The sequence below is a fragment of the Arvicanthis niloticus genome, chromosome 6 (genome assembly GCF_011762505.2).
Source record: "Arvicanthis niloticus isolate mArvNil1 chromosome 6, mArvNil1.pat.X, whole genome shotgun sequence".
Taxonomy (NCBI): Eukaryota; Metazoa; Chordata; class Mammalia; order Rodentia; family Muridae; genus Arvicanthis; species Arvicanthis niloticus.
The window spans coordinates 54,764,096-54,788,827 of record NC_047663.1 but is presented as its reverse complement, the minus strand read 5'-3'; the positions used below and the strand labels follow the sequence as shown (position 1 = coordinate 54,788,827).

Genomic DNA, 24,732 nt, shown 5'->3' with positions numbered 1-24,732 from the left:
AAAGGGATGGGGTTTCATTATGAAAAGATTAAAGAGCTTTGAGATGAAGAGAGTTGTGAGTTGGTTTTGGTTTTTATTTATTTACTTGTTTATTTAGGGAGGGGATGGCATGGTGTCCATGTGAGATCAAAGAACAACTTCTGGGAGTCAGGTCTCTCCTTCAACTGTGACGGTCCTAGGGATCAGACTCAGGTTGTCCAGCTTGGGAGCACATGCTTTTTTACCTACTGAACTTTTTTGTTCAGTAAACTTTTTTGTTTTTTGTTGGCCCCATTACTTTGTTTGTTTGCTTGTTTAGTTATTTTGAACAACTGTGACCACTGTAGGGGGGAGTTATAATTCTCACAGGAGTGGAAGCTAGGAGACTAATTCGTTGGAAAACACTGTAGCCCAGGTAAGAAGGGCTGGCAGTTCTGGTTGGGCTACCAATCCTGAGAGAAAACAGGTACCCAAGCATGAACAGATTTTTGAAGCAACAAAATGTATTAGCTTCAGAAGAGAAAAAATGGGTCAAAGATGACATTTGGGCTGGGCATCTGGTGATGCTGATGGTGCCAGTTACAGACTAAAGAGGACTTGGGGGGAGGACAATACTTGAGAATATGACTTTGGATACATTAAAATAATGTGCAAGGAGGGTGGAGAGAAGGCAGAAGATGCACTAGGGTGGCCCAGTGGGAGGCAAGAACCAATGGGAGGTGGGAACCAATGAGAGGTAGGAACCAGTGAGGGGTGGGAACCAGTGGGAGGTAGGGACCAGTAGGAGGTGGGAACCAGTGGGAGGTGCAAACCGAAGGAGAATTTAGCAAAGCAATGTGGGAGAGACTCAAGAGAGAGCCAGTCCCTGTGATTGAGAAAAGCACACACATGGTGTCCCAATCTGTATCTATGAGGGATCACTCTGGGTCCCATCATAGATACCCAGATCCTTAGATGTGTACGTTTCTTACATAAAACATCACAGAAAAAAATAATAAAAATTTAAGATAAATGTGTTTTAAGAGATTGGAGAGATGACTTCAGGAACAAACTGCTGTTCAAGCATGAGGCCTGAGCTCCATTCCCAGCACCTATGGAAAATCCAGGCATGATTATACACGTCTGTAACCCCAGTGCTGAGCAGACAAGAGGAGTCAGGAACTTGACCTTCCAGCTAGAGTAGCTGGCCGGTGAGTTCCCAGTGAGAGACACTCCATCAGCCTGTGAGCCTCCACATGCAGATAGCGTGGGTGAGCACACCTCCACGCATGCATGTGTGTGCACACATACACAAATAATTAATAAATAAAAGCAATAAAAGGCATAGTATTTACATGGGTGTATGCACATCCTCCTGTGTGCCTTAAAATGTTTTTGATCACTGATCTGGTACAATGTACAGTACACTGTACACTGTGTTATTTAGGAAATAAAGAAGTCTGTGTACGATCAATATAGAAGCAATTTTTTTCCGAATATTTTAAATACACTTGGTTCAGTCAACCACTGCAGAAGCTGAGGATAGAGGAGGGCCTGTATAACTGTGTCCAATGCCATTGATTGTAGGAGGAGCTAAGGTGGGAGGAGTAAGGAGAGGAAGAGAAAAGAAAGAGGAGGAGCAAGGGAGAGCAGAGAGGTAGGAGCGATGGAGAGCCATGCATTATGGAGAGCAGTTGTGGGTAACAACTTTTGTTTAGGTTAGCTAATTGGGAAACAACTGTCTTTGTATGGGCATATTGTTATCGAGCATTACTAAATATATAAAGCCTTTGATTAATCTTTAAGCATTAGAGTCTCATTTTTCTACTGGGCCTGCGTGGATGGAGGATGGTCTGGGCACTGCCCAGCCTTGTAGAGATAACGTGGAAGATTGGCAGAGCTATCTCTCACGCTGGTGTTCCGTGGGTGGCAGGGCTGGTGTTTCCAGCTGGCCATTTCTAGCTGCACCGCAGAACATGGCAGCTGAGCTAGGCAGAGCCACCGAAGCTTAGATAGGCGGTTTGACCAGTGGCCATTTTAAATAATTACTACAACAATTGATAATTAGAGCAACAGGAGCCTGAGGCAAACTCTGGATCTGAGAAAACACAGTTGTACTTGAACCAGTTGAGCCATATAACTGCCATACAACTCTGCTGGCCAAACACCACTATTTCCATCTTAACTGTTGTAAGAAGTAGTTTGGGGATGTGCCAGGACCACATACCTGTGAGTGTTGGAGGAAAGCTTAGATTGTAGATGTTTGAGGTGCCATCTCCCATCAAACCATCACACCCTGGCCATGGAGCTACATCACTGACCAGGCACTGAGGCTGTAAGCTTACAGCTACTATCAAGTGGGAAATATCAGCTTGTAAGCCAAAGTCACGTCTTATGTTTTAATTTCCTTGTCTAAGAGATCTATGAAACAGAAGTGCCTCTACCCTGTAAGTCCCTTGCCTATGGACAGATACTTCCTGAAGTGCTAGAGGCTGTTGTTTATGGGAGATAAAAGCCACGTGGTTTTAACTCCCCTAAACAAGTTTGCTTGACCCAACTACAACGGATGTGCTTGATCACATGTGGGAGAGAGGTAAGTGGGCAGGAAATATGTCAGGATGTATGCTTGCCCCTGATTGGACTTGTTGGGAAATGCAGTGAGTGATGGCTTTTACCTTTATAAGCCCTGTAGTAATGATTCATGGTTCTTTTCTGGAAACCCATAGATGGACCTGGCCAGAGAGTCCATCAACCTGGCCAGTATTTAATTAGAGCTTGCTTCAAATTTGGCTTTAAAACATGGTAGTGGTCTTATTCTCTATGAGTAGGATTAACAGCTGTCCTCCTAGAAAGAGTGCAACCCAGCTTAAAACAAAAGACTAGCATTTCTCTCTCACCGGCTTTATCCCTGATGTTATCAGACTCAGGATCACAACCTCATCAGGTCTGGCAACCCAGCCTCAATAAACCAATTTAAAAAGCCAAATTAAAAGTGGAATGCAGAAGGGAAGACTTATTCAATGTGGCCACATTGAGGAGAGGAATTCGGAATCCAGTGAAGACCCTCCAGTCAGCCTTAAGAGTTCAGAAATAAGAGCAAGTATTAAACAGAAAGCTAAGGATATTGACATCTAAGCAGACCCTACTCCTCTCCCTCTGTTTCTGTCTTCTCTCTCTCTTTCTCTCTCTCTCTCTCTCTCTCTCTCTCTCTCTCTCTCTCTCTCTCTCTCTTTCCTTTAAAAAACTTTTTTTAGCTTTCTGTGTTTCTGTTTGTTTTGTTTTTTGTTTTTCAAAATTTTATTATGAAGCTGTACAAACACAAGCACTGTGCAGGGAACCACTATCCGTCCACAACCTCTAGTTTATAGGGACAACTTACTCTGCCTCCTTTGTCCCACAGCTGTCCATCCATCCTTCCATCTATCAACATCAACCCATCATATGTTTAGGTCACTGTACAGCTCACCCCTAAACACTTGAGCATGGGTCTCATGAGAACCCCCCCATCCAGTATTTGCTCACGGGTTTATTTTTGGTGACACAGTTTGCAAACAGAGACATTAGCAGCTCTGACGTGTACAATCAGTACAGTGTTGACAGGTACAGGCACATGGATAACGACCCCTCCCTCAAGATACAGAGCCACTGTTGTCACTGGCCACAAGCTCTTTCATGACCTCTCCCAGTCCATCCCCACCCATCCCAGGGGAACTATTGATGGGATGTGCTTCACCGGAAAAGGCTTTACCTAGTGAAGACTTTCTCATAAGTAGCCTCCCTTCTGAGTTTCCCGCCTCTCTCTGCATGGCTGTCTATCAAGGAGGCTAAGGAGTTCCTTCCCTTACGTTTCTATCAGTAATCCATTATGTGAGCACGTCACAGTATGACTGGTCTCCCCTTGACTGCAACAATTATTTAATAAAGAAAATTGTTATTCATTAGCAAGGGTGTTGTTGAGGGTCTACGAGACAGCGCAGATGCAAAAAGTACTTGCCGCACAAACCTGACACCTGAGTGTGATCCCCAGAACTCACTGTGGAAGGAGAGAACCAATCCCTGAGAAATGTCCTCTGACCTCTGACACGCGTGCTTTGGCATTCCCAAACACACACATAATAAGGACTGGTATCTGGATTGAAAAAATAATCCTGTTAAAAATTCTTTCATCATCTAAGACTAGCAGGAGGCCGGCAAGATAGCTCAGCAGATAAAAGCACTTGCCTCCAAGTCTGAGGACCGGAGTCCAATCCCAGGACCCACGTGGTGGAATCCGAGAACTGACACTTACAAGTTTATCCGTGTGTGCATGCACACACACACCCAGATATATGCATATCCAAATGCAAATAAAAAACAATAAAAACTAAAGCTAGCACATCCACCAACCGGGACTGAAACATCTAAAGGCTGCTGTACAGTAACTGCAAGTAGAACATGAGGCAGGTCTTGGCCACTGCTGTCTCTTAATAGGATGCCTATTGGTTTGCTCCAAGATTTTGCTTTGGTCTTGGTGACTTATATATAACCAAGCCTTCTGCTCTTTGTCATTAAAAAAAAATTTTTTTTCCTAGGTAACTCTTGGTGAGTGTCAAGAATCACTTTGAATTCATATACACTGTAAAAAGATCTAGAGGATGGTAGGTGTTCATCAGGATGGTTCCTTAAGTCTGTAGCACTTTCCTGTCACAATGGCTTAGTGCCAGCTATGTGCCAGGTCTGGGAAAGCAACAAGAAGAAAAAAAATAATAGATGCAGACATCGTCCTCATGGGGCTTGCAGTCTGGTGAGCCACACAGACACCAAGCAACTCATTGTTTAATTGCCAGTGTGATCATACTACCAGAGCCAAAGGCAGCTGCTGAGGGTGTGGCAGGGTTGCTCCAGGACTGAGTACACACAGGAATGAGAGGTAAATAGGCAAAAGAGAGGGAACCGATGTGGAACCCATATCTGCAGGAGAGAGAGTTTCATAATAAGAGGCTGTGTAACCAAAGGGTTCCACAGGACATAACCACATGTGAAGCTATGGGGAAGGAAGCTCGGTGGGGAGCAAGCTCAGCCTGCTGGCCCCAGCTTTGCAGAGTCTTAACAGACTGTTCAAACTATTGGTCTTTGACCTTGGAGTTTCCTATTCTGGGGGAGGGGGGGCAGGGGGAGGATAGGAGCTGGGGGGCGCTGGGGGTGGGGGGTAGGAGGTAGGGGGTAGGGGATGGGGGAGTAGGAGATGGAGGAGGGGCACAGCACAGGAGGAAGTCAGGGAAGGAGAAAAAGATGGTTTTAGGTAGAAGTTTGAGATTTGTGCCTTGCAGAGCAAGGGTCTTGGCTTGGCTGCCCTCACAGGCATGACTACAAGGGATGGGCAGTTTAAACAACAGGCTTTTGCAGTGCTGGAAGTTATGAGTTCACAACACCATCGGGTTGCTTCCGTCCTGGTTTATACAGCCTCCTGTGCACAGCTCCTCCTGAGGCTTTCCCTGGGTACCCCAGAAAGGGAGAAGGATGTGTAGAGATGTATATTGAATAAGAGCATCAGTCCTCAAAGGAGATGAAGGTATTTGCAAGCCCATAGGAAGAACAATATCAACCAACCAGACCTCCCAGAGCTCCCAAAACCACCAACCAAAGAGTACACATGGAGGGATCCATGGCTCAAGCCGCATAAGTAGCAAAAGATGGCCTTGTCGGGCATCAATAGGAGGAGAGGCCCTTGGTCTTGTGAAGGCTTGATTCCGATTCCTCAGTGTAGGGAAATGCCAGGATGGGATTGGGTGGGTGGGTGGGGGAGCACCCTCATAGAAGCAGGGGGAGGGGGAATGGGATAGGGGGGGTTCCAGAGGGGAAACTGGGAAAGTGGATAGCATTTGAAATGTAAGTACATACAATATTAAAAAAAAAAAAAAAAAAAAACAGAACACCAGTTCTATCAGGTGAAGGTCCCACCCTAGTGATTTCACTTAACTATCTCCTTAAAAGCTCTGTTTCTATAAAGTCAACATAAGGACAAGGAGGGTAACTCAGTCCACAATAGGGCAGATGTGAGGAAAACAGCCAGGAGGCCTGGGCGACCACATGGGCAGCCTATTCAAGAAATAGCAGTAAGATGGGATGATGCAAAAAGTCTACCAGAATCATTCGTGGGCTGCCCAGGGAGGGGAGCAGAAGAAAAAGACTGAGGTTTCTACAGTTAACCTGCTGAATGATAGCACCCCAAAAATACATTTGTACCCTAACCCTAGAAGTCTGTGTACATGACCACATGACCTTACTTGAAAAAGAAAATTCATTGAAAATGTAATTAACTTCAGAATCAGAAAATTCAGATCAGTCTGAATCATGCAGGCGGGTCTTAAATCCCAAGGTTAGTCTCGCTGTGAGACAGAAAGGAGAAGACAGCAAGGTGTCTCAGAGAGTAAAGGTGCTGGCTGCCCAGCCCGATGTGACCAAAGTTTAAAGTCCTGCAGGGTGGAAGGAGAGAAGTGACTCTGGCAAGCAGTACTCTGACTTCCACATGGATCTCTCTCTCTCTCTCTCTCTCTCTCTCTCTCTCTCTCTCTCTCTCTCTCTCACACACACACACACACACACACACACTCACGCACACGCATGCATACACACTATCTTAATTAAAAAATTAAGACAGAGAAGATATTGAATAAAAATGGGTGCAGTAAAGAAGCCAAAATGGAGACTCTGTGGGTGAAAGGGAAAAGGTTTATTTCAAACTGCCAAGGCTGTCTCCTGGGAAAACAAGAAGAGACTGGGAAAGATTTCCAGGGTTAACCAGAAAAGGAGAAAGGGGGCTGTGAACAGGGACTGAGGGAGCCTAGAGGCCTAGTCAGGTTAATGGAAGGGCCACAACAAGCTCCTCTAGCCAGAGATAAGAATGACTCCCTTTTTAGCAAGCAGAAAATTTCTTCAAGCCTCTGAGGGAATGGAGACTTTTTTTTTCTAAACGCCTGATCTCGGGAAAAGGACTTTCTTGGAGGTTGGGGGGATCAGACAGGTACCTATGCAGAGAAGGCTAAGTCAAGACAGTCTACAGGAGAGACTTGGCCAGAAAGAGCCTCCAAAAAGCTAGAAAAAAACAGGTTTTCCCTAAGCCTTTTCAGGGGAGTGTGGTTCTGCTAACAGGACTTCCAGACTCAATAACCATGAGATAATCGGTTCTCTGTTTTGATAGAGAAATTATCATTTCTCTGCTTTCAGGATAATTTGCTAAGGCACCCTTACACAACTAACAAAAAGAACAACTGTGTAGTGATTGTGTCATCCGGGAAGAGAGGGACCCCTGAGAAGCTCAAGTCTCCTACTTTAGATTTACAAACGCAAACCTTGAGATGCCAAAAGCTACCTTGGTCTTGCATAAAGACTCGCGACCTATGCAATTATCATTACCGTTTGCTGGGGCGGGGCGGAACCTCAGGGAAGCAAAAGGGGTTAAGCTCTGCCTATGACACAGCAAGGCTCAGCTCCTTCCTCGCGGTGCCTCAGCTCAAAAGTGAAGGTTCCTGGTACAAAGTTCTATTTGTATTTCTTCACCTCGGGCTGATTCCAAGTTCATACCCACCCTGAAAGTCTACATCAGACCTCCCCGGGGAGATCCAAGGGGAGGTACAATCCTTCCCTTCTCCCCCCCCCCCCCCGCTCTCCTCCCCCTCACCCCACCCCTACCCCCACGCCCTGCCTCTTCCCTACCGGATAAAAGAATCGGATAAAAGAGGAAGTCCGCCACCTTCTGGACACTCACAGTTCCAACAGCCTAACCCTTAAAACCCAAAGCCAAGATTAGGAGAGAAGCGGTTTTTAAATCTTCTGAGCACCCGCGCGTCCTTTATCTTATTAGTGCAAAAGGACAAGGCTATGGGTGGAAAAATCCTTTTGTCTTCAAGATAGCTAACAGGCGCCGGGCAGTGGTGGCGCACGCCTTTAATCCCAGCACTTGGGAGGCAGAGGCAGGCGGATTTCTGAGTTTGAGGCCAGCCTGGTCTACAGAGTGAGTTCCAGGACAGCCAGGGCTACACAGAAAAACCCTGTCTCGAAAAACAAAAAAACAAACAAACAAAAACAACAACAACAAAAAAAGATAGCTAACAGGCGAACAAAGTGATGATCCGCTCTTTGGCCTTTGGAGAAATGAGACCATGCCTACAGATGACCCCTAAGATCTCCCCAGGTCTTGGAAGGAAAGCAGTATTTCTTGAGAAGCTTTACCATGTGTCTCAAAACCCTATAGGAGGCTTCTCCGTGGCCTTGGAAAAGCCCAACTTCAGGCACTTACTCTTGTTTTCCTACCTTCCAACAACTGTTTTCAGTGTATTTGCCACCACTATGGGTGGCCTGGTGGCCTTAGGGACCAGGGCCTCCTTACACATGCTCTTCTTTGCCTTGAGCATGGGGTCCTTGTGGTCTTCACCACTTGTACTCGTTCACATTTTAGTCAGGAAAATTCTAAGGACCCTTGGAAAAGGTCCGAGTCCTGGCTGTGTGCGTTTCCACAGCGGCCGTCCCCACCCGTCCCCATACCCTCCCTGCCCGCTGAGATCACCTGCTTATTTCTCTAATTGTGTTTAGTTCTCAGACTACACGGGGCTCACTTCTGTGTCCATGTCACTTCTGCAGTCAGCACAGTGCCAGACACGTGGGAAGTCCTGTATATTTAGTAAATGGATGAAGAAAATGGTCCAGCGTGCTTCATACCCATGACCAGCGTAAAGACGTCAGCAAAGAGAAGGGGCATTAAAATGTCTTCTGCTTTCCAGTGGCATGTGGGGACATCTGAGGAGCGTTCTTTAGTTCAGATGCCTCTCATTGGCAATCAATTTTTAATTTGCCTTCGGGTGTTCACAATGGGAGCTAAATTTTGCAAACACTCCAAACCAGAGTCCAGACTGGCTTTCCAGGAGCACGACAGGCTTGCTGGAGCATCTTGGCCCTCGCTGGTTTCAGATACTTCAGGAGAAGCCCATGTGACTCAGTGTAGACTCCCCCAGCCATCCTCTCCATATCCTGTTCTTCCCCCAGCAGTGGCAGTTTCTTCTGCTCCTCTCTCCTCTGCTTGTAGATGGAGCCTTCTCCTGTAGCCTCAGAGTCCTTCCTCTCCACCTGTGTCCTGGGTACCTCTTCCTATAGGAACACCAGTCTGTTGGAATAGAGTTCACCCTTGTGGCCTCATTTAAAAAATGTTCTTTTAGTTGGAGAGATGGCTCAGAGGTTGAGAGCACTGACTGCTCTTCCATAAGTCTTGAGTTCAATTCCCAGCAACCACATGGAAGCTCGCAACCAACTATAACGAAATGTGGCACCCTCTCTGGCATGCAAGCAGAATACTGTGTGCACAAATAAAAATGCGCTTTTACTATTAGTTTGTTAATTATTATTATCATCATCAGTGTGTGTGTGTGTGTGTGTGTGTGTGTGTGTGTGTGTGCCTGTGTGTGTGTTTGAGGGCACACCAAGGTTGTGGGGGATGAGGGTGAGGGTAGTCAGATTTCCCCTGTCTTTTCAAAGGGATCAAACCGAGGTTGCTAGTCTTGTGTTGCAACTGCTTTACTGGATAATACATCTTACCAGCCCATGACCTCATTTTAACTTAACCATCTCTTTAAACACTGTTAGCTCAAAAAATGGTGTTGCGGGCATGGTGGCAGGAAGAGGCGTGGGGAGGTAATCCAGCCCAAAACACTCTCTGCTTTATTCCTTCTACATAGAGACAAAGCACTGAAGTTGTTCTCGGCTTGTCCCCAGACATTCAAGGCTGGTTATCGGGGGAGACCTGAAGGGGAGCCCCACCCAACATTAGTCAGAGTGGTTGGTGCTGCCCTTGCACACCTCAGATAATGGTTTACCTGCTTCTCCAAGGCCCCCAAGCTCCCTTTTCTGAGGAAGGAATTCCACTCCAATGCTATGGCAGGCACTCAGCAGGTGACATTCCTGAAACAAGGGGTTTCTTCAGTTTAACCAGAGTTTCTTAATTTTCTGAATGCTGTGACCCTTTAATACAGTTTTTCGTGTCATGGTGGCCTCCAACCATAAAATTATTATTGTTGCTACTTCATAATTGCAATTTTGCTATTGCTATAAATTGTAATGCAGATCTCTGTGTTTTCTGATGGTCTTGGGGAACTCCGCGAAAGGGTCCTTTGGCTACGAGGGGTCGCGACCCACAGGTTGAGAAATGCTCGTCTAAAGCCTGACCTTGAATGGAAAACTTGAGTTTACTTTTTTGTTTGTTTGTTTGTTTTTTGTTAAAAGGAAAGAGGAACAGTCAAGCACCCGAATGCAGGAATTGAGGTGACAAAGATTATTTAGAATAACAATGATTCGGTTTATGCTCGTGTAAATGAGGCCAGAGAAGAGCTATCAACCTTAGCTTACAAACCAAAACCCAGCTGAAGCAAGTGAGCAGAGGGCTGCCAATACTTCCAAGTCTTTCCTTCTAAGAAATGCATAACAAATGAGTGTTGGAAACGTTGATTTTGCTGGTGGGAGAGAAATATAAATATGTATAATATACATAATATGTAAATGTCTTATACAATAAAAGCACGTGCAGGTAAAGGGAGCTGTTGCTGGAACTCTGTTGTGTCGCTCACTTCAGAAATGTCCCAAAGTTTTTCTCGCTCGGGAAGCACAGGAGCTTTGGAAAGAAGTACATAAATACTAATCCCGGCACGATTTAGGACTACGGATGTGTAAATGAACTCAGATTCTTTGAGTCTGAGGCCAGTCTGTTTTATATAATGAGTTCCAGGACAGCCACTGGACCCTGTCTCAGAAAACGAGAAAACAAACAAACAAACAAAAAAATCAAAACAAAAACAACAAAAAATAAAACATAACCGGAACACATACGCGAGCGCCCCTTTTTTCTTTCTCTTCTTTATTTGCATTTCTGGTTTGTGCTGTTTTGTTGTGTTTGTTTCGTTTCCCTCATTTGCTTTTTTAATGAGAGAAAGAATAAGGGACAAGAATGCACAGCAAGGCCAATGCCACATCTATCCACTAGTCGGCACCGCAAGACCGTTCTAGAACTGAGGAGGGCAGGGAGGGAAGAAGGGCTTGCCACGCCTTTTTATCCCCGCCCCCGTTGTCTGAGCCCTGCCCCTAGCCCCGCCCCACCTGCTGCGCCCCACCCCTCCTCCTGGGTCCTGCCCCACTAGCCCGGCCTCACCCTCTGACCACGCCCCTCTGGGCCCGGCCTGCTCCTCCGGCTTCCAGGCTATGGCGTCAGCAGTGGCTCCTTGGGCTCCCGGCTTGTGGCGGGCCTGCAACACGCTCATGGCAGCTTTCTTCGGCCTGGCTGCTGTGGTGCAGGTCAGGCGGGCTGTGGAGGGCTGGCAGAGGGACCGCGAAGCCCGGGCAGCCGGTTCTCAGGGTGGAGCAGAATTAGGACCCTCAGAGTCCTCTCAAGCAGAACATGAGTTCGTGTGGTTTGGTAACTCCCTGAGAGCCTGACCAGCAGCAAGTGCATGCAGCTGGTCACTTAGAAAGGGACCCAGAACCGCAGCTCTGACACCTTTTCGAACCTTCAGCCCCCACCCCCACACCCCCGTGAGATTGAGTGGATTTCAGCACCTGGGAGGAAGGAGGAACCAGAATAGACAGCATCCTAGACCTCTTCCTGGTCATCCTCAGGATAACTCCCCTCTTATCTTGATACCTAGGGTCTTAAAATACACCGGAGTAGTTCTTAGGAAATCCCAATATTTTCAAAAGATGCATGGTTGGGTGTTAAATCTACCTGTTGTGTTCATCCCAGGGTCCCTTCAGCCATCCTGATAGGCAGACTGCTAGACTAGCTCACTGGTGTTCTGTACCCTGAGCCCACCGTAGCACCTAGTCCTTCGCAATGAATAGTAAATACAAGGTCAGCCCAGACATAGGATACATGGGTCTAATGTGAGCTAACACCTTGATGTTTTGACATTCTAGGTGAACGATCCAGATGCAGAGTTGTGGGTGGTGAGTATGAGCTACTTTCAAAATGTTCCTCCGTTTGATACAACCATGCCTCTGCTCCTGGGGCACTTGCCTTAAAACCAAGAAATGAACACCCTTGTGAGCTTATTTTCCTAATTGTTTTCATTGGGGGGGGGCACTCTGATCATATAACTGATGGGGGTGTGAATTCTGAACTTTCTGGAGACACGGAAGTCTTTCCACAGAGAGAGCTTATACCAGCAACTTCCATTTCCCATGACTACACCAGACATGACAGTAGGAGTTCCTATCATTTGCTAAGGACCTACAAGATGCTAGTCATTTGACATACATTATGCTAACCTTTCTGACAGCTGTAACAAGGATGTGTATTGCTTCTATCCATCCATGATTTTTGTTCTCAGATGACAATAGACAGTCTTGGAGGGAGACTCTACAGTATCACTGAGGAACTCATTCTTGGGTTTGGAGACAGTGCTCACTGTGTAGAGAGAGCAACGAGTGAGCACACGGGGAATACAGAGCTGAGTTCTAGTCTGCTTTGGATGTTTGTACAGTGGAACCATACTCTGAAACTGCTTATTATCCAGAGTCCCCGGTCCCCAAATTAAATGAGCTCCTCGGCACTTTGCTCCATAGCCTGGGTTCAAAATCACACATCCCTACGGGAAGCTTCATGGCGATTTGACAAACGATCACAGCAAATAGCCACCTGCACCACCTTGCTGCTCCTTGAGGTGTGTCCGGCATCCCAGAGAACACCTTTCCTTCCTAAGCCTGTTCCACCTCCTGACCCAGCAATTTCTGTTCTCAGCAGAACCACCTAAGCATCTTCACGCAAAACCTGTCACCTTTAACACCACTGTCAAAAGTAAAAAAAGAATTCAGCAACATCCATCCTAGGCATAGTTACATGCACAGTGCCTGGGCATCCTGCCTTTGCTCATGTGTGGATAATGAAAAACAGGTCAAACATTCTGATGGGCATCCTCCCTCATTCCCGCTCACTCCGACTTCCCCTGAAGACAGCCTTATAACTCTTCTCTCTGCCTCCTTTCTCCTCTGCCTCTTAGCTGCCTGTACATCACTGTCTGCTTTCAAACCCTTTGTTATTTCCCAAGTTAAGTTGGAGCCCCTCCATTTGGTCTTTAGGCCCACCATAGCGTGGCCCGTCCCACATTTCCAGCATCGTCTTTGAAATCTAGTCCAGAAATGATGGTTACTGTGCCTTGCCCCTAGCATGCTGCTGTCTGCCCAGGCTCCCGGGAGCATCTCAGATGCCATCTCAATCACTCTGCCTCTTTCCAAGAGGATCCGACCATCCTTCTTGAACTCTCATTGTAACAACAACTGGTTTGGTTGATGTGCTGTGCAGCCAGCCCAGGAGGACAAGGACATGTTCTCCCTCTTCTTAGAAGCCTTATATAAAGTTTCCTCATAGATCCTCCCAAGGGAAGTGCAGAAGGAATGGATGCACAAATGGACAATACTATGTTGCTTTCTAAACTTTGGAGTCTAGGACTTCACCCAGCTCCTTTCCACGGTCCCTGCTGTACCTTGTTCATGGAGGCTACTTGCATCACAGAGGCAAATCATGGGATGTGGATTATAAAGTTTCCTCATAGAAACAGGTTATAATGATAGAGAACATATCACCTAAAAAACTCTGATGGTCACTTGATGATCAACAGTGACATGAAGGGCTCGGGCTTTCTCTTCTCAGCCATTCTCCTGTTTATGGAATAGCTGCTGCAGCTTCAGACCTCTCCAATCTCCAGAGAAGTATATCCAATGGATGAAGAGTCAAAGCAGAAGCAAGATAGGTTTCCTCCTGAGCTTCCATCCCTTAAGTTACGGAGAAAATGTTTCCCAAGAAGCCCCTTGGACAGGTGGCATTTGGTTTGCACACATCAGCATGCCGTGTTGTTGTTAGCGTCTCAGTGTGATTCATAAGTAACCAAACCTTGCTAAATGCCTTGTATGTCATTAACTTGAACCCTGGAAGACACCGCCTTACCTTATATTCCTGGACTACATGGCTATTTCTAGCTGCTAAAGAGATTGAAAAAAAAAAAACAGTTTTGCAGTGGACAGAAATTAGGAACAAGTCCAGGGTAGTTAGTGACTCTACTGAATTAAATTCTGTTAAGTGGATACTATGATACCTTTAGTTTTTCCATTGTTAAAAAAAAAAAAAAAAAAATCAGTGAAGGACTGACAGGATGGCTCAGTGGGTAAAGTTGCTTGCCCAGAAGCCTAAAGACCTGATTTTGGTCCTGGTGACCCACATAAAAGTAAAAAAGGAGAACCGACTCCACAGAGATGTCCTTTGACCACCAATGCTTAGATCATACACACATGCATATACACAGACGCACATGTGTTCACTCATAAATTAATAAACTAATCACATTAATCCCAAAAGTAACAGAAGAGAACATTGTAAGTGAAGTTTCCGCGCTCGTATTTTTTGCTGAGCATTGCTCTTTTGTTTTGTTTCATTTTAGTTTTTCGAGACAAGATTTCTCTGTGCAGCCGTGGCTGTCCTGGAACTCACTCTGTAGACCAGGCTGGCCTCGAACTCAGAGATGCCCCTCCCTCTGCCTCCCAAGTGCTGGGATTAAAGGTGTTCGCCACCATTGTTTTAACTTGTGTACTAGAAGCAATTCTTTTCCGTCTCTCTGCCCCTAGCTTTTTTCATCTTCTCCGATTTCCGACAGGGAGAAGCATTTTAATAAGCGTTATTACATCACAATTGCTGTGAGAGACTCGAAGGACTGATTTGTTCATCCTTTGAGTATGTGTGTATAAAGCAGTAGAATAAGAATAAGGCTGTGTAGTCTGTTGAGACAGACATTCAGGCATTTGAGTGCACAGTTTAAAAATCTATGCAGAACATTTCTCACAGAGCACAACTGAGGATTGTATGGTGTGTGCTCGTTTATGGTCTCCTGTCTCTGGTTGTCTGTCTCAGTCCTGAATAGCTGAGTCATATAGTTATCCATGAGGAATGGGACTGACCCCTGACCCTTTAAGGGTGTCCTTGGAAGAGTAGCAGTGTTCCATCCAGAGACTTGTCAGAAAGGCAGAATGCTGAGACCCACTGCCGACCTCCCCACTCAGCACAAGACCAAGGTGATTTCTACACACTAAAGGCCCTCAAGAAGCATGACTGCCCATCTGTCAGGGACAACCTGACTTGTAGGTATCAACTGGCTGTCATTCCAGTCACCAGCTTGGATGGAGCAGGAAATGCTAACACAGACTTTGTGATCCAAGCGCATGCTCTGCTGGAGGTGAAAACAACAGCGCTGGTCATCTCTGAAGAGACTGAAGGTTTCTACTCTAAATACTGAAACTGATATAGTGAAATAGCCCCCTTTCTCTGAAAGTCTCCAAGGTTTATAAACCTATTCTCCCTTCTTGCCTCCTGGTTCACACACACACACACACACACACACACACACACACACACACACACAGTGCCAGTGTCTGTTACAATGAATCTTGGGAATTGGGACTTTTTCAGGGCCAGTCTTTTTAACTCTCTTTCCCAAATGAACAGCCTTGTCAGACCCACACATCATTTGGATGCTATCTGTGACCTCACTTGCACAACTGGAATACTGAATCACATGGGTCCATGGGGGTCCAGCCTCACAGGGCTATCTGACCATTCATGACTGTTTTTTTCAGAGGATGCTCTTTTATGTAAGCAGGGAAGGTCACCTGGGTATGGGAGTTGCTTGGGAGAAACTGGAAGGCCAGCATTGATGTTACAGTTTGGGGGTCAAAAGCATTTTCTGGAAGAGCCGATGGAGGGAGGTACAATCACAGCCTGATACAGTGATAAGGTCATACTAGCAGAATGACCACATCCTCCGTGACTTACTGAAACAGTGGAAAATCCCTCAGCACGGTGAGCACTGATCACACTTTTATTTGCTAGATGGTCTGTATTGTGTCACTTGTTGAGTGTACTCCTGGTTTCAGCACTGGGGATGAAGACAGTCGAGGCTGGGCTAACACTCCCATGTTTGAGCACCCTTCCTAACCCTCACTTCCTTTTTGCTGACAGGTGGTGTACATGATCCCAGCAGTACTCGCCCTGCTTGTTGGGTTTAATCCTCTTGTCACAGGTATGAATAGTGGATTCTACATGGAGGTTCAGCAAATTGGAGTTCTTAGAATGATGGGAGTCTACCTGACCAACTCCCGAGAGAAAAACAGGATTCCAGGCGTTTCACCTTGCTTCTGATAATGAATAGCTCCTTTCACCTCTGGTCTAGGTCCTAGCCCATCCTAGGAAGACTTCCCCAGCTCTGGGCATACTAGCCATTATCAACTTTGACTCAAGACCTCTTGCACCAATTGCTATTTATGAGATTTAGTTCATAAGGGAGAAGGGTTTGGTCACTGCACTGACATCTTAAACCTCCAGCTAGTGTTAGATCAGATGAGCAGCAATCACAGTGGTGAACATGTCTTCTCAGACTTGGGGGAAATCACTGCCTGTTGCATAATGTTTTCTTCCTACTCCAGATCAGCTCATTTAGTTTGTACATATTTTTAGAGAAACAGCACTCTTGTTGTTAACTACTTTCTTCTTTGAAATGCAGTCAAAATGTATGTATGCAAACTGCTACTTGTGTCGAGAAAGTGCTTATCACGTCTGTAACACACCTCTACATTTTTCATTAGTTTATGTTGCTCCTTCCAATCTCCCTGTGCTTAGTTCTTACAGCAATGCGTGGCATGCTTTTATGTGTTCCCCTATTTGGTGCAAGCTAATCTTACAAGCAAGCACATGTTTTATGCCTCTTTGCATAAGCTTACATGTATTATTCCACCAAGCTAAGCAACAGAAAGTGGAGAGGCCAGGAGCAAGTAGTGAGGGAAGGGTGGCTCTCCATAGAAAATGAAGTATTATATTAATTATAAAGCAAATATAAGAGAGCGCCCTCTTCTGGATCCGACCTGATCAATAGCTTCGGGGCATCCATTTGTAGGCAACTTGATCTGGAAGAGTATGTCTACAGTACACATGCTGTTTTGCACGCTGTGGGCTGGCGGCTTGGCTTACCACTTCTTGCTCCATGCAAAGCAGAGCATCCTAAATGAGGAAGAAGGCAGGTGAGCAGTGGCTTTTACTCTTTGGAGGGGTGGGGCAGACCTGAGTAATTCTTTGCAAGAACAGCTTCCCAGTGCACAATGTTATAACTCCCCCAACTGTACTAGGAGGAGCAGAGACAGTAACACAGCCAATATCAGGTGAAGAAAGAGTGGATTCAAACCTGCCATTGCCTTCTGCACTCCATTATAGCAGCTCTGTAGCTGCCATACCAACTCCACATTACTTTCAGGCAGGAGAACCTTGACCTTCCTGTGACTAGCAAGAGCATAGTACAGTAATGCTCCAGTCTGATAAGCTGGGGACAGCATCCTGAGTCACTCAGGTCAGTCTCTGCCAGCCTTGCTTAGTGTGTCACATGCCATCCCCTCCCTTGGTCAGAACCCTTTACTCTTAGTTTATTATCCTTCCTGTGTTTGGCTCCCAGGCTTACTAAGAGTCCTTTTCTGTTTTTGTCTACCCTGTTGCTGGTATCTGCTAGCACCATGCTCCAGAGGTATGGTAGGTGTTACTGACAAGGTGTGGTTTGTTCTGGACTCTAACCTATGCACTCTGGAAAGATGGCCAAGCTGGATCTGCAGATGGGGATGTACACTAAATGGGTTGAGTCACCTCCAGCCTGAAGCCCAGGAATCAGGGTGGACTCGAAGTGGATCCTCCAGTGACAGTGACAGTATGCCTGTTCTTCAGCTAATGCAAAAGGCACACATACCGATACACAACTCCACAAGCACATTTTCCTTAACACCATTAGTCTGACTAGCACCACAAACAGCTATCCTCCCTGCCATCTCCCTCAGCTCTCAAGGTGTGTGTTTAGATTTTGTATTTGTTTGAGTTGGTGCAAAGCACCGAATCCCCTTAAAAGCATGAAACTAACAACAAATGAAACCCCAGTCTGTTTGTGGGGCTGTACCACTCCAAGAAATGTGCTGTGGGGGAGCAGCAGCCACTTCATAATGTGAAATGCAGTGTTTTCCAGGGAGCTGTCTGGCCTGGTGATTGTCACAGCATGGATGGCACTGTGCCACAGCTCATCCAAGTAAGTTCAACTTATTAGTAAAACTCAAGGGATCAGGGGCTGGAGAGATGGCTCAGAGGTTAGGAGCACTGGCTGCTTTTCCAGAGGACTGGAGTTCAATTCCCAGCATCCACAGAGTGGCTCATAACCATCTGTTAGCTCCAGGCCCAGGGGATCTTATGTCCTCTTCTGGCCTCCATAGGTGCCAAGCACACAGACAAATATGTAGGCAAAACACTCACACGCATAAAATAATTTTTTGACTCAAATTTTTTTGAAAGTAAATGTCCTAATTTCCAAATGTCCATCGTTGTTACTGGTTTCCATGTTAACCACACTATGTTCAAAGAATATACTTTGTAGGACATAAGTTCTTTGAAAAATATGGGGGAGTATTTTATGGCTAAAACTATAGGACACCAGGTACACATGTGGTACTCTTACATACATGTAAACTAATACACATACACATAAAATAAAAATAAATCTTAGAGCAACCTTAGACTGATAATACAGTCAATGTTAACCTCTGACCTACACACACACACACACACACACACACACACACACCTCTGATAGAATCCTCTTTCTTTTCACATACACACTATTTCAAAAACACTATAGTTTCCGCTATAAAATACTCCCTACATATTTCAAAGAACTTATATCCTACAAAGAATATTTTCCAAACATGGTATAGTTAAAACATATAAACCATTAACAACAATATAATTTGGCAGTTACTGTACAGGTGGAAATTAGGACACTGCTTTCAAGTATATGTGAGCTAAAAAAGAAAACACTACAGAGTTCAGAACCATCTGGAACCGAATCAGTGTAACACTAACATTTATGAAATGTAGCTTAAAAACCATGCTTAGACACAAATTCTGAGCTGTAGTATATATTTGATGTGAGAGGTGAGGAGGCTGGGACGAATGAGCTAGGCTTCAAGCTTAGGAGAACATCAAAAAAAATGAAAAAATAAACATTAAAGCAAAAGCCAATTAAATGAAAATTTGACATGCAAAAATAAGAGAACCAATAAGGTCAAATATGGATTCTCTAAAATTATCACATTAATAAATCCTAGTAAGACCTAAAAGAAAAAAAAAAAAAACACATGTCTAAGAATAAGATCCACGGTGGTACAAAAAGAAACCTTAGGGGTAAACAAGAACACACAGCCCAGTTAACAAATCAAGTCCTAAGACAAAACTTTGTTCAATATACTTAAAATCCTAGATTAAATCAACAAGTTCATTGAAACATTCAATTGACTTGAAGAGTTTATCATCAATGCATCAATGCAATAGGTTGTTTTCAGGAATTCCTATTTTGGACTTGTTGATTCTTAAAGTTTATTCATAGTTGTGATGCTGGAGACAAAATAGAGGCCTTGTACCTGGTAAGGTATTTGTTCAACCGGTGAGATAAAATCCCCCAGATCTCTTTACATTTTATCAGAGACAAGGTCTCAGTTGCCCTGTCTGGCCTTGAATTCACTCTCTACCAGGCAGGTCTTGTGTTTTAGATCCTCCTATCTCTAGAGAAAGCAACAGTGTCTTCAAGATCCTGGAAAAAGTTGGGTATGGTGCTGTATCTTCTTATCCCAACACTCAGAGGGGTGAGGCAGGAGGATTTCTACAAGTTAAAAACCAGTCTGAGCTAGATAACTAATATGAGGACAACAAAAACCACATAGCAAAATGCTGTCTCAGGGAGAGAAATATTTCTTACAAGGGGTCCAAGAAAAAAATGATTAGGGAAAGATCAATTTTAGTACAATCTAATTAATCAGTATTCCTTAAAATAGAATGGGAAAAGGCATATGCAACATATATAAAGTATATACAGATTTTATACAAATCAGTATTAATTTCAATAAACTATTAAGATGTAATGTTTCACCAATACAAACTTTATGCATATTTCCAAAGTAATTTATTTTCTTAGACTTCAATGTATAATATTTTATTTTTATAGGAATCCAGGTGGTGGAAGAATGCACTTGGCTATTGCCGTTGTGATCACCCTTTTCCCACTCCTGTCGTGGGTCTACATATACATGAACAAGGAGATGCGGTCCTCCTGGCCAACTCACTGCAAGACAGTCATTTAAATGAACCCAATAATGTTTAAATCAGTAGTTTCAACATCTTACACACATTGGGATAACGGGACAGTTTTCCAGTTTATTTCAAGAAATCTGAGTGGACAGTAGAGATGATTTAAAGTTTTGAGAATGTACCAAGGCCACCCACAATGTGATGGAAGATTGACTAGGATGGATAAGAACTAAAGTAGGATGTCAGATCTCTTCAGCTACCGCAACCACACTAATGCAAAGGCACTCTGCGAAGATGAAGCTCGAGAGCTCCAAAGAGAGTGGAGTGAGGGGCTGAGGCTGGCTAGCATGCTGACATGGAGGGAGGTTCAAGAAGATGGCAATCCCAAACTAATCTCAATATATTTAACTGGTTCCGCTGCATTGAACCCAGAAAATTCCAGGACAGATGAAAGTAGAAAAAAAAGAAATTAAAGAAAGTATAGAAAACACAACTTTGACCGGGCAGTGGTGGCGCACGCCTTTAATCCCAGTGCTTGGGAGGCAGAGGCAGGTGGATTTCTGAGTTCGAGGTCAGCCTGGTCTACAGAGTGAGTTCCAGGACAGCCAGGACTACACAGAAAACCCTATCTTGAAAAAACAAAACAAAAAGGACAACTTTGGAGTTAAGTGAGAATAGGGAGTATTAATCATAATTTATTCTCAGTGAAAACTAAGATGAAAATGTATACATCCTTACAATGAATGTTTAAGTGACCACAGGGGAGGAGAGCTCTGTAGGCTGACACAGTCCAACAGGGCAGACACAGGTTGTTATTGAGCACTTGACTTGTGGGCAGGGTGACCAAAGAAGTAAATTTTTGACTTTTCTACTTTTAGAAGTAGGGAGTCAACTGCCAGGAAAAGTTAAGTGTGCATGGAATGGTGTGTTGTGTATATGTTTATATATGAATTTTCAGCTGCAAATTTTGGTATGGACTGTTGGGGTTGGTCTGGTTCTGCTATGTATTCAATTGCCAAATACTGGCTCCCGAGATCTGGTTGCACGTCTCTTTTTGTGCACACCAAATGATGTTATATAAACTTTGCTTGCCAATCTTTTGTGACTGGTTAAATAAAAGTGGCTGACAGCCAATTACTGGGGAGAATAGAGGTAGGCAGGGCTTGTCATAGGGCTGAAGGAGAGATAAAGAGAAGAGAGAGCAGGTCTCTATTTGATGTGATAAACCAGGAGCATAGGACTATTGACAAGTAACTTGGGGAGCACAGCTGGGAAATAGCCAGTCTAGCATTGAAAAATAGTTTAGGAGTAATCACCCAGTAATTATGCTGAAGCTGATTAAATAAATTGTTTGGACTCTATCTCTCTATCTTGATTATTAGGTGGCTGACAGGACCACAATAAGAATAGTTTTTAAATATCTCACAACAGTCAACAGGTGAAGTATTTGCAAGAGTTTATAGTGTTCAGATGGATGTGCAAAACACAATAAACCTTAAGAGACACAATCATAGAACATGTTTTATACTGTATGTTGAAAAAATATTTTGAGATAAATTGAGCTAGATAAAATATATTGATTTTACTTTTGAAGGTGAGATTGCTTGAGTATTATTTAAGTAGCTCACATTATGTGTCAGATATCTACAAGGGGAGCTTATCTAGGCTGGAATCAAACTCTGTAACCAGATGAGTGGTGGTTTGCATGAGAATGCCCCCCAACAGGCCCATGTCTGAATACTTGGTCCCCACTTGCCAGTGCTGTTTGGTTAGGTTAGAATGTGTGGCTTTGCTGGAGGAAGTAGTCACTGGGAATGAGATTTGAGGTTGCAAGATTCAGGCCATTCCCAGTGTCTCTTTCTGCCTCTCACTTCGGATCATGCACAGTGTGAACGCTAAGCTATTCCTGCGACAGACCGTACCTTTGTTCTGCCATCATGGACTCTAATCTTCTGGAACAGCAGGTTCTCCACCTGTGGGTCACAACCCTTTGGGGGTCAAATGACCCTTCCTCAGGGGCCACCTAAGGCCATCTGCATATCAGATATTTACATTAAGATTTATAACAGTAGCAAAATGACAGTTAGGAAGTAGTAACAGAAACAATTTTATAGTTGGGTGTCACCACAACATGAGGAACTCTATTAAAGGGTAGAGGCATTAGAAAAGTTGAGAACTACCATTCCAGAACCATAAATCCCAAATTAAATATTTTCTTTTCTAAGTTGCCTTGGTCATGGTGTTTTGTTATAGCAATAGAAAAGTAACTAAGGCAAGATGTCATTTCAGGAGATTTAAGAAATGCTTCTTTTGAACAGAATTCATCCAACCACAAGAATGAAAATGAGTCAGATATTGTTTTATATCATAAAAGACAACAGTACTGTGTAAATACTAAAGGGACACTTATTTTTGAAAACAGTGGCTACTGAAGTCAGATTATCAAGGACAAAATGAAATTGATATTAAAGCAATTACAATGCAGTTTGGGTCAATAAAATACATGTCAAGATTTGAGTTTTCCAGTGTCCCTTTAGCCTACATGATCTTTACAGCTTCTATGTCTTTAGAACTAAGTCATAATGAATCCAATCCATTTGCTAATTTGACATGGGACCTCCCTATCCTCTGAATCATGCTTGATTTCTGTGTGTAAATGAGTCATATATATATATACATATATATGTATATATATATATATGTATATATATATATACATATATATATAATATTTATATTATATATATTCAGAACATATATTCAGTATGTTAATTCCCTGGATCAAGACTAGTATGGCTGTAAATATTCACAGTACCCTTTGCACCCTCTCAGAAGCATGGAAGACACTAACTTTCAGTGTATGTTTGCCTTGGATCCTTACCAATGGAATAAAATAACTTTTATTTTTATTTTTTGAAGGCAGGGTCTACATAGTTCAGGGTGGCCAACATGCCAGGCTAAACTTTCTTTCCCTTCAGTGTTTCAAGCTTTATTTCAGTACAAATAAGATGTGCATGTACACTGTCAGTTCATTTTCTTTGCTGGCAGCCTGGCTTGGTGATCTTACTGGCCAGCTATGCTGCTCTTCCCATGGGGGTCTTGAGGTTCTTGGAGTCAAGACTGAATGATTTCAGCACCTGAAATGACTTCTTAGATGTTTTTCACAGAATGGGAATGTCACCTATATCTAAGTATAAGTGCTCTGAAACAAGTAACTAAGTCCACTCATACAGCAGGTAAGCCGGACATACTACTTGCCTTGGCTTTTGGCTTTCATATGCTAAGCTGTAGAGTTAACACAAGAGTAATTCTCCTTCTACAAAAGGAAAAAGAAAACAGAAAGGAAGAAGAAAGGAAGGGAGAAAAGGAAGGAAGGGAGGGAGGGAAGGAGAGAGGGAAGGAAGGAAAGGAGGGGGGAAGGGAAGGGAAGGGAAGGGAAGGGAAGGGAAGGGAAGGGAAGGGAAGGGAAGGGAATTCAAATGAGGTCAAACACAGTCCCTTCTCAGGACTATATGCCCACATGAGTCTCCTTCCTGGTTTATTTTAATACATTTAGTACTAGCTTTCAGTACCTGGATATATTATCCAAAAATAACATTGCTGAGTTTTACCTTCCCTCACGCATACTCAGGGCACAGACACATCTTATACACAAACAGAATACTCTCAGAATAATTCTCAGTACGACTGAGAATTTAACTTTTTATGGAATGTAGTAAAACGTAAAACCATGTCATTCATTCTCTTTCTACAAAGCAGACAGGATACTGAACTAAAAACACGATGCTTGTTCCCTTTTGTAATGCATAATTCTGTCTGGAACTCTGCCTCTCCCTTTCAGCAGCATTTTGTCTGGGTAGACATGAACTGTGCCAAAGGCCTGGCTGTCCGGAGCTGTTTCAATAACTCCTTCAAGGTTGACGTGGTGCACACCAAAAGGATCCTCAGAGTAGCCACCATCATGTGTGTGACCGGCAAGGAAACACACCACACACTTGTGAGACCATATGATTGACAGAGCATCTGTGTAGTTCCAAGCCAGGCACACGCTGTCAGAGGCCGCTGGGTAAATGGGAAGATGGCCTGTTAAGGAAAAAATTAGGAGCCAATTAAATCTCTTTCCATCAAGAAAAAAGACCAAAAGCGAGTATTCAGGAAAACCAAACCTAAGCACATGAAGACCGAGGTGACAACGTGCTCTGTAACCTCAGCACTTAGGAAGCTGCAGGAGGAGGGTCATGAGTTCAAGACCAGCCTGAGCTATAGAGCAGGCAACCTACAGCCATATCTTTGATACACAGAAAGACAAATGGGTAGATGGTTTAAATATAAGGTGGAAGATATATTTGTATAGGAAAATGATCTCTAAGGCCTATACAATCCTAAAGACATCCTGTGCAGGGACTCTGTAAAGGTCCAGGAGTCAGCCAGATTCTACACCAGGATCCAGTCTCACTGATTTGTGTAAATAGGAATGTTATATATAAAGAAAGATGTAGCTAAAGAACAGCTTAGAAGCTGCCCAGGGGTAGTTATAGAAAAATATCACTGAACAAACACAGCTCAGGAGACTTGAAAGAACTTCTAGAGATCAAAGCTGACAGATCCAACTT

The 24,732-nt window shown here is 44.1% G+C and overlaps 2 protein-coding genes and 1 long non-coding RNA gene across 9 annotated transcripts in view; 2 read left to right on the top strand and 1 right to left on the bottom strand.

The window, feature by feature from the left end:
* Positions 1-4,760: 4,760 nt before the first annotated feature.
* LOC143442529 (uncharacterized) lies at positions 4,761-9,319 on the top strand. The gene is made up of 2 exons (XR_013110766.1): positions 4,761-4,867; positions 8,530-9,319. It is a non-coding gene; the product is annotated as an uncharacterized LOC143442529 (long non-coding RNA).
* A 1,806-nt stretch (positions 9,320-11,125) lies between these two features.
* The window catches only part of Tmem220 (transmembrane protein 220), a 20,027-nt gene continuing 6,420 nt past the window's right edge, over positions 11,126-24,732 (top strand). The window contains exons 1-7 of one of the 7 annotated variants that reach the window (XM_076936599.1): positions 11,126-11,271; positions 11,890-11,919; positions 12,103-12,174; positions 15,977-16,037; positions 16,908-17,031; positions 18,012-18,071; positions 20,037-21,712. In XM_076936599.1, coding sequence (XP_076792714.1) covers positions 11,179-11,271; positions 11,890-11,919; positions 12,103-12,174; positions 15,977-16,037; positions 16,908-17,031; positions 18,012-18,071; positions 20,037-20,172 — 576 coding nt within the window. In that variant the 5' untranslated portion in view covers positions 11,126-11,178 and the 3' untranslated portion in view covers positions 20,173-21,712. Of the gene's footprint in view, positions 11,272-11,889; positions 11,920-12,102; positions 12,175-15,976; positions 16,038-16,886; positions 17,032-18,001; positions 18,072-20,036; positions 21,713-24,732 lie in introns of those variants that run through there. The other 6 variants (XM_076936597.1, XM_076936595.1, XM_034504832.2 and 3 more) reach the window with 6 other exon arrangements.
* Adprm (ADP-ribose/CDP-alcohol diphosphatase, manganese dependent) overlaps positions 22,458-24,732 on the bottom strand; it is a 16,169-nt gene continuing 13,894 nt past the window's right edge. Inside the window, exon 4 of the mRNA XM_034504831.2 lies at positions 22,458-24,202. Within this exon, the coding sequence (XP_034360722.2) occupies positions 23,892-24,202 (311 nt within the window). The 3' untranslated portion in view covers positions 22,458-23,891. The remainder of the gene's footprint in view (positions 24,203-24,732) is intronic.